The sequence below is a fragment of the Perca fluviatilis genome, chromosome 5, assembly GCF_010015445.1.
Source record: "Perca fluviatilis chromosome 5, GENO_Pfluv_1.0, whole genome shotgun sequence".
In the NCBI taxonomy this organism is placed as follows: Eukaryota; Metazoa; Chordata; class Actinopteri; order Perciformes; family Percidae; genus Perca; species Perca fluviatilis.
Genome location: NC_053116.1, coordinates 23,020,635 through 23,030,259, shown reverse-complemented (window position 1 = coordinate 23,030,259; position 9,625 = coordinate 23,020,635). Strand labels below are relative to the sequence as shown.

Here is a 9,625-nt window from a genome sequence, read left to right as displayed (position 1 = left end):
TCAACTGTCTATCTATTGATTGATAGGTATTATTATTTTTTATTTTTTTTATTCTTTCTTTCTTATCTGTTTTTTATTCTTCATGAAAACATGTTCTGTAACGAAATGAGTTGTGTACTACAAGTTCAATCTCTTTGTTTTGACAAATTGTAACCAAAATATTCTGCAATAAAAATAAATAAATAAAAAATAAAATAAAAGAAGGCATGTCCCGCTATACTCTGCCTCTGACTGACTTACCCTGAAAATGTTAACCCTAAACCCAGAGTGATAGAGAAAGACACCAACCCAACCAAAGCAGGCAACGAGTACTAGCCAATCAGTGGGAGAGTAGGGTGGGTCATGCCTTCGCCATCCTAGGAAAATGTTTGGCGTGCGATCCAAGTTACTGTCATGGATGTATACTGCCCACTATCGGTATGGAGGTGCAGTTCTTTGCTAAGTGGACCTGAACGGAACAAAGAGGCGCAATAAGTATCGCCCATTACATGATTTAACGGCTACTTGTGTCATTTAATTTCCAAATAATGCCAGAAATAGACCTATAGAAGGAATAACGTATCCCAAGGGAGCTGTCATATAAAAAATATATACCAAAATGGCGACATCTGCCGGGCGCCAAGGGCTGTGCACCATTCTAAACCGTATTATGCAACCTACTCTTGTCCCTGTGTCACGCAGCTGCGCACCTCCTCAAAGGCGCCGTTGTTTCATTTGCGCCATTTTGTCCGCTCACTTTGTTGATTGGGCTTTAGCGAGCTGTACTAGAGCCAATCAGAGGGAAACCGGACAGCGAAGATACGGTAAGGAAGACCCGATTGAAGGCATTGGTAGTTGTCAGCACGGATTGGTTTGCCATGGACCAACCAAATTACTAACCCAGCTAAATGCAAAAAAAGTCGAATGGCAGTTTGATTTCGACCGCTGCGTCCCAGGCTGCAGAAACCCCTTTGTTGTTGGCTCTTGTGAAGAAACATGATTTCTGGTGGTCGACACGCCTTAGCCAACATTAGCAAAAATATCAAATCTCAAACAAAGGGGTGGTTGATAACGCCAACGTATTCCTATCAGTAAAAGCTGCCTAGCAAATTATCACCAGCTAAGTTAACGTTAATGTCATAATAAACAATCCACCTAAAGACAAACGTTAGCTATTTACCTGTTAACTAACCTCCCTTAACGGTATATGCTTTCTAGCATTTGTCACGCTTTTTAGCTAGCTAGCTATCTGACGCTAGCCTTGTTAGCTCCCACGACAATATCCTCTTTGAAACCTTCCCTGTAGAAAACACACGGTTAAAGCGAGCAAGAAGCTGGCTTAGTCACCCAGTGCAGGTTTCATATATCACCTCTACATTTCAGACAACATTTGACATATAGCTAGCTAATGACATACGTTTTCCTGATGAGTTAAGATGAAGGGCCGCTGGCAGCTAACGTTAGATATCAGTTGGAAATACATTGTGCTTTTTTAATGAATGATTCAGAAGGTTGAGGGCTAATACACTTTAAAAAACACATGGCTAACAATTATATATATCTCTAATAATCTGTGTCTTTCTTTTGTCTCTAGAGAGGGTTGTGACAATAAGCTATGGAGCAGTACACAACTGCCACCACTACTACTGGGGAGCAGATAGTTGTGCAGACTTCCAATGGACAGATCCAACAGCAGGTAAGCTCAGGATTTACTCTAAATTTTGGTTTTGAGGTAGAAAAAAGTCTGGCATGCATAGGCATACCATCAACAATTAAACCCTCTGCTATAAGATCACAGGTAACATTTACCCAGAATCAAAGCGCTCCAGTGGAATCCAGATCCAATATTTTTCCTGATAATTACTTGTCTGAGACTGTATTGTCCTGTATTATCCTGCCTTGCCTGCAGACACAGGGCACAGTGACGGCTGTGCAGTTGCAAACAGAAGCGCCAGTGGTGACGGCCTCAGGCCAGCAGGTGCAGACACTCCAGGTAGTGGTGTCACCGCCGCCGCCCTGTGTCAGAGTCACGACAGTGTTACAGCCTTCGAGTTTGCATGCCACAACCAGGGCTGTTTTTCATGACCCAGCTGTGTGCTGTTTGGTTCATCCTCCCTCCCCAGCATGTCTTACAGCTTCCTGAACTGCATGTTCCTCAGCACAGTGTAATGTGTGTCAGCCTCAGGTTTCCGCCTGTGTTCTAATGACTACTGTTTGTCTTGCTTGTAAAAGCAAATTACGCAAGTTAGACATTGTTCTTCCCAATGTGGATGAAAGCGATTTGGAAAAAAAAATTCATTCATAGTCATTACTGGCTGTCCCGTCTCATCATCTAGCTATATTTTTGTTATTGCTACTAGTTGCGAAATGGCAGTGGATTCCTTGCCTCTGGTATTTCTGCCTATGGTACAACTGCTGCCACATGCTTTCAGTTGTCCATTGTGGTCACTCACTTAATTAATTATTGGATGCCAATTGGACCATCTGTATTTGTCAAGTTGCATATGTGAATGCCAATTATCTTGATGTTGTCATCTTGTCTAATCCTGTGCTTTTAAGAAAATCAAGTCAAACTGAACTTCATGTAACCTTTTAGTTCAGCAGCAGTATACAAAACCACTGAATATGGAGATTTTCTATTTTGCAATTGAAGCCTAACTTCATGAACCTAAATGTTGGGAATATACTGTACATATAGGCTACAGTTTGGGCTTACTATGGAACTGGATGGTTTCATGTTTGTATATCCCAAAACAGAAATTACTCAAATCATCAAAGTTTTTTATCCATGACGTGGTATCCTGGATGTTCCTGATTTTACATAATTAGCTTGCAGTCTTGTGAGTGACACGTAAGTGATGTTGAGATAACACACACTGCCAGTGGTGCTGTAACAGCTTTCTGTATCTCTCTGTAGGTCCAGGGACAGCCTCTGATGGTCCAGGTGAGTGGTGGGCAGCTCATCACATCATCAGGGCAACCCATAATGGTGCAGGCCATGTCGGGGGGTCAGGGTCAAACCATTATGCAGGTCCCTGTATCTGGAGCGCAGGGGTTACAGCAGGTAAGAGATGAGCCTCTGTTACTAGATTAAGAATCAAATTGTACAACATTATCTTGTACATGTCACTGTTGACAAATGCTTCTCTACAAGGTTGTCTAATTTAAAGTGGCAAAAAAAAGTTCCAATGCCATTTTGTCCGTCCCGATAATGATTCTGATACCAGATTGTCCATAATGAACTTGTGATTAATCAAAAATTAATCTCACACTTTTTTTCTGTTCTAAATGCACTTTAAAATGGATATTTATCAAAATGTTAAAGCTCTTATTAACATGGGAGCGGACAATTATGCTTGCTTTTTCATTTCGCACTTTTACGATTCGATTCCAATTCACAAGGTCCCAATTTAATTTTCCATTTGATATCAGTTAGGTTATGGAAATTTTAGTTAAAATACCAATTTTTCCTGGATATTAAAAACTCTTCAAATATTTTCTATAATGCACCAGGTTAAGGTTTACATTAAGAATTGACCTCCCCCCCTCACCCCAAAAGAAAAAAACAAATGTTGTGAGTTATACATCTATGGTGAAAACGTGTATATATTACAAGATTAATCTTGGGATTTTATTAATCAATATCAGATCACTCAAAGATTTAAAAAAAACGATTTTAATTGGAGGATCAGTTATTTTAACCCAGCTCTACTTGTTAACGTTAACTAAACATCCAATTTTTTTAAGCAGCTCAACACAAAACAATGGACCTTGTGCGTTACAGCAACAGACATACTGTACAAGTACATTGGTCAGCTAACTGTAACAATGTAATTGTGTTAAACCTCACATGTGGGAAAATAAAGGCTCACCAAAACACCCCCTTCTACCAAATGGGATCAAAACAGGGTGACACAAAAAATAAAGTAAAACAAACAATAAAAAAAGTGTGAGAGAAACTGATGGCTCATTAGTTGCCTGGCCGCTGCATGTTGCAATCTCTCCCCTATCTTCATAACAGTCGAAGCATGCGTCTGAATTTCCCACTGTGGGTCAAAATAATGTGCTGTGACCCCGAGGTAACTCAGCGGTGCCGAGTTGCTTCCTGATTTCCGAAACTACAGAGCGGCCCGGGGCCAAAATCATTAATCACGTGCCAAAAAATGTGTGCCGTGAATTTTCTGTTACTGTTATCGGTATCGGAACAACACTAATGTAAATGAGACAAGACTGGCATGTTCCTGAATCTGTGTGTGGTACCATGTGTAGATCCAGCTGGTGCAGCCGGGTCAGATACAGCTGCAGGGCGGTCAGACTCTCCAGCTCCAGGGCCAGCAGGGTCAGCCCCAACAGATAATCATCCAGCAGCCCCAGACAGCCATCACTGCTGGACAGAACCAGGTGTTAAATTGTGATCAGTTCATTGGCACATCCATTTACTCAAATTATTATTAATGTTTACTGAGTGTCTTCTCTCCTTACTTGTGGCCCCACAGGGGCAGCAGATCAGCGTGCAGGGCCAACAGGTGGCACAGACAGCTGACGGACAGACTATTGTATACCAGCCCGTCAATGCAGATGGTACCATCCTGCAGCAGGGTAAACTAAATTGTTTACCTATCTTTTCTGTTTGCTTCCTTGCTTTGTAGATTTTATAAATGTGAGCACTGTTGAGTTGTCATTTTGAACTGTGATGATAATCTGTTTACAGGAATGATCACAATTCCAGCTGCCAGCCTGGCAGGTGCCCAGATTGTACAGGCAGGGGGTGCCAACACCAACACTACTAACAGCGGCCAAGGCACTGTGACCGTGACCCTGCCCGTCTCCGGCAACATGGTCAATGCAGGTGGAATGGTCATGGTAAGACCCTGTACAGAGGTATCGAGCATCTTATTACCTTTCTTTTTTTTTTTCTTTTTTTTTATCTAGACTCACACGGTGTGGTTGAGGTCACTTAAAGCAACATTGCTTAACATTGGGATTGCTTGCGATTTGGCGCCCCTGCAGTTTCTGAGTGTAATTCACTTAATACACAGCTGACATAAATATGGACAGCTAGGGCAGGACGATATGACGATATACATCGTCAAAATTATTTAAAAATGGCTATCATATAAATGTTTTTAAATCCTAAAATTGTATTGCAATGTCCAGAAAAAACTAAATCGTGGAATTTATTGTTATCAAGATATAAGATTCCCTAAATTGGGATAGAATATTTTGGCTCTTATCTTTGCCTCTGCCATGATGTGCATAGAGGCTGCTAAATCCAGTTCCGTTCTGGCTCCGGCGCCACTCTAAGCTCCAGCGGTCCAAAGCTCCAGTACTAGCTGTGTAAACATCAACACTCCCCCGGCGCTCTGAGCTCTCAGTCATGGCAAGCAAGGTGAACTGAGCCAACTAGCTGACGGCAGCTACGTTAGCAGCAGTTAGCATTACTTTAGCAACAAGTAGGCCAAAGCTTTCTGTTCATCAGGAAACATTGTAAATCACGGAGAGTCAAGGCAAGCAGGGAAAAAACAGAAAACATTTTCCTTATAAAATATGATCCAGTTTCACTAAAACCAGTGTTGACATAAGTGTCAAAAAAAGCTTTATGCACTTCTCCCCGGAGATTGTACCTACTCACCAAAGTAACATTAGGGTTTGGTACCGTTTGGATTTTTACGATTCCGATGCCGAACTGGTACTTTTAAAACGATTCCGATTCCTAAACCGATTCTTGAAAAACTGAAAAATGACAGCAAAGAGAGGCTCTTTTATGGAGTTTTTATTTAATTGAAAATTATTTAAATTTAAAATATATTAACGTTTTTAAGTACTTAAAGATATAATAAGTAAACCTAAGTCACCTAACACATAACTACCATAATTTAACAAATAACAGTAACACTATTAACAAGTAACAACAAAATAAATGTTGAGTTGGTATGCCAACCAGCTTCAAACTTTAGCAGTTCTTTTGCAGAAAAATTACCATATTTGCCTTCTCTGGCAAGATACGACACCTCTCCTGACTTATGGCATGTCCTGCACAGGAGAAAACTATCTCACATGGTGTCCAATCCAAGAGGCCTGTACACACAGGTATGAGTTTGAAAGGGCAGACAATTTGGGGAGGCTGTCCTGCTTCCCCCACCACCAGGCTACAGAGTCGGCAGAGCAAGCTTAATATGTTTACACGTGCAGTGAATGGTTAATATGCTTTTATGTCCGTTTTGGTGAGCCCAGAGGGGAAATATGGCATTTTAAAAGTAGCCTACATTTGCGATAGCTATCTAACGGTAGACTACAGAGAAAGTGTGATATTTTTGTACAAAAAGCAGTCTATCAGCAGTGATTGTAGAGTGCATGTCGGAGAATAGCGCGGACATGCGCTTCACACCGCGAGCGGGCACGTACGCCACTCGGCAGAAAAGGGAGAAAGGAAAAAAAAAAAAGTGTCTGTCGCTGTCCGGAGCGACAGAGGGAAAATATTTCAGTCGGAACTGAAATTTGTGTCCTATTCTGGTCCGAATACTACCGTTTGCGTAGGAACCGGTTCCATAGTGGAACTGGGTTTCGGCACCCAACCCTAAGTAACATAGTGCGAGAACAAGCGATCCGGGCTCAGAGTGGGAATTACAGAGGAACCATTCTCCCTATTACAAGTCAGTGTAGCATCAAAGTGATTGTGAACTGTTATTTTAAGGTAAAGTAGTTGTGCAATGTTGCTTTGAGAGCACCAAATTCAGTGTTTCAATCGATAATTTTTGTGCGAATCATAACTACCTTTTTTATCCATTGCGAAACTAGAAATGTGGTGTAGTAATGTATTTTTATTTTAGTGGAATCATATTGTGACGATAATGAAATACATTAATTATTTGCTGGTACTTAATTCTGTTGTCTGAATCAATTTGATTGAAAAGCTTATGAAATTAACATGTAAATATAACTGTAAAAGGAAAAATATTTTGTTTAGTTTTTTGTTCAGTTTCTTAAACCATGCCATTAAATTCAGTGAATATTACTGTTAATTTAAAGCCCCTAACACTCATTGTCCACCCACATAGGTATTTTCACTTATTTTGCCTGAAATGGATGGGCGTTTACAGACTGTTTGATTGACATCTCCCTCACCTCTGCTGCACTTGTTAGGGCGGGACAACTCGCACCTTTTTATGATTCTTATTAGTTCAGGATATTTAGTGACCTCATGCAATTCCCAGCATAACTCCACCCAGTGTCAGCCTGTAGAAAAGGTCTATAACTAAGGAATGACTGAAAGCGCCTGTATTTGCACAGTAACTACTTGTTTGTGTCAGCATGCCGATATACATGTGTGCTTTCCACGCCAGAGGCTCAAAACACTGTGTCCTGTTTGTGTCTCTCCCTCTATCAGATGGTGCCTGGAGGTGGCGCAGTTCCCACAATGCAGCGTATTCCCCTGCCAGGGGCTGAGATGCTCGAGGAGGAACCTCTGTATGTCAACGCCAAACAGTACCACCGCATCCTGAAGCGTAGACAGGCCCGGGCCAAGCTGGAGGCTGAGGGCAAGATCCCCAAGGAAAGGAGGGTAAGACGACAGCGCTAATTATCTTACACCACACAAACATTGAAGTTCTCTTTCTCACTACCTGCTAAATGCAAGTGTACATGTTTTAAGCTCTTGTTCCTTTCTTCACCAGCTACTTGTTTATTTTGTCTATCTACCATGTCATACTGGGCTCATTCTGGATATCATCTTGTGCTGTAAAAATGGCCGTCCATGATTTTATTTTGGGGTTTTGGTGAGAGCCAAAACGAAGAGTGGACAGCTGCATGAAGCTGGGATTGACTCTAGCCCCCTGCGACCCTGTAAAGGAGAAGGGGGTTATAGATAATGGCAATAAAAAAATCATTTCACTGGGGCCCCTGTGCGCCCCATGTACTAAGGCTCAGTCCTTACTGCAGCGGCCTGGGATCGAGTCCAACCCGCTTCCCTTTCCTGCATGTCATTCCCCACTCTCTCTCCCCTTTCCTGTCTTCACCTGTCCTATTAAATAAAGGCCAAAAATGCACAAAAAAACAAAACAGGCACAATGTAATTACAATGTCAAACTGGTCATGACCCAATACTATACATACACTTTCACTCTAGCAGAAATACCTACACGAGTCTCGCCACCGTCACGCTATGCAGCGCAAGCGAGGAGATGGTGGACGTTTCTTTTCACCTAAGGACAAGGAGGAAATGGCTTTGGCTCTGGCACAGGTAAGAAGCTGTGTGCAAAAAATAAAACCTCAGCACTCTGTAATGAAAAATATATACCGGTACTGACTCAAGCCTGTAAATGTTTATAAATTGTCAGCTAAGCAGATTTTTTAAATTTTTTTTATTTGTATCGAATATAGTTGTCACTTTTTTTTCAATAGGTGATTTCTCATTTTGGAATGAAACCCATCATAATTTATTATGGTGATCTCACTGATGCTTCCTCTTCTTCCAGCAACAGCAGGAGGTAGCCCAGGCAGCGGCAGATGAGACGGTGGCTCAGATGATCCGAGTCTCATAGCACTTCTGTCTGTGAACTCTACCCCGAGACTCTTCACTCAAGCTAACCTGATCTGCCGCGCCTTCTCCTCTGACTTTTACTCCCTCCTGCCCTGCCGTCATAAAGTACACCAAACCACAGCACCGCAACTGGGTTTCTTCTATTATCTCTCCTCTCCTATACTGGTCTTCCAGGGAGCTGACCATGTGGATGCTGAGTCTGTGGACTTTACTGGTCTTCTCTGGAATGGAGGATGCTTATACCCTCAGCTTATCTGGTTAAGCGTTGGCGACCAGCTTTTAATTTTCACAATTATTTGTTTAGACAATAATGAAGCATGGTGTTATGGGTTACCAGGACTAGTCACTCAGAGCAAATATCAGCTGTGAAGCCATGTCAGACCCTGGTCTGTTAAAAAGATGAGAATGTGTCACCAGTGGATACTTGTTGCTTTAAAAATGTTTTGTAAATGGTACAGATTTTTTTTCAGAGACACTCATGACGCATTGGTGTCATATCTTTTATGTGATGCCCTGTATTTTGACATTTCATTTTTTTTCAACCCATGTACTGTGGGGGATGGACTCAGCTTCATAAGTCCAACCTGTGTCCACTGAGCAAAAACTGAAATGTGTACTGTAGCTAATGTGAAGATATTGTACAGAAATTCTTTTCTTCCCCAGTGTGTATTGGATGTACTTATTAATTTGCCCAATTCTGTGGATGCGTTTTATACAATTTTGTGTTTACACATAGTGTTTGTAGGCAAAAAATGACTGTTTCATCACATTACAAATTCTATCCATGTAGTTAATTCTTCATTGGTCAGTCCAACGAAGTGTTCTGTTTTTTTCAATGTAGATAGTAGATTTTTTTTTTTTTTTTACCCATCAGATGCAGTTCTGCAATGTTATTTTATTATTTTTTTTATAATGGGAAAAAGATTGGACATTCATGAAACCTATGTCAATTAAATTTTATTAAGTGACTCAAGGTTGTTGTTAGTCTTTTCATCATTCATTCAAGATATCTCATTAGTCCTAGCCATTGGGAATTGTACTTAATTCTTTATATGCTTTTGAGTAGTTTAATCAATAACAATGTATCATATTTTCTAAATTGATCAT

The 9,625-nt window shown here is 41.1% G+C and overlaps 1 protein-coding gene across 9 annotated transcripts; it reads left to right on the top strand.

Moving 5' to 3' along the window:
* Positions 1–651: 651 nt before the first annotated feature.
* nfyal (nuclear transcription factor Y, alpha, like) lies at positions 652–9,491 on the top strand. 9 transcript variants are annotated; one of them, XM_039799915.1, is made up of 10 exons: positions 652–803; positions 1,574–1,675; positions 1,889–1,972; positions 2,897–3,043; positions 4,249–4,380; positions 4,476–4,578; positions 4,691–4,860; positions 7,367–7,540; positions 8,105–8,218; positions 8,454–9,491. In XM_039799915.1, exons 2-10 carry the CDS (start codon positions 1,595–1,597, stop codon positions 8,517–8,519), a joined length of 1,071 nt encoding a protein of 356 aa, XP_039655849.1. In that variant the 5' UTR covers positions 652–803; positions 1,574–1,594; the 3' UTR covers positions 8,520–9,491. The 9 variants fall into 9 exon arrangements, with proteins under 9 accessions (XP_039655849.1, XP_039655852.1, XP_039655850.1 ...); XM_039799918.1 differs by having other exon boundaries at positions 1,889–1,975; positions 4,691–4,842; positions 8,108–8,218; XM_039799916.1 differs by having other exon boundaries at positions 1,889–1,975; positions 8,108–8,218.
* The last annotated feature ends 134 nt before the right edge of the window (positions 9,492–9,625 follow it).

Coding starts and splice junctions, on each gene's coding strand:
- nfyal (XM_039799914.1), top strand. CDS start 1,595: ATGGAGCAGTACACAACTGCCACCACTACTACTGGGGAGCAGATAGTT. Junction 3,044..4,248: donor GAGCGCAGGGGTTACAGCAG/GTAAGAGATGAG, acceptor TACCATGTGTAG/ATCCAGCTGGTGCAGCCGGG. Junction 4,861..7,366: donor TGGTAAGACCCTGTACAGAG/GTATCGAGCATC, acceptor TCCCTCTATCAG/ATGGTGCCTGGAGGTGGCGC.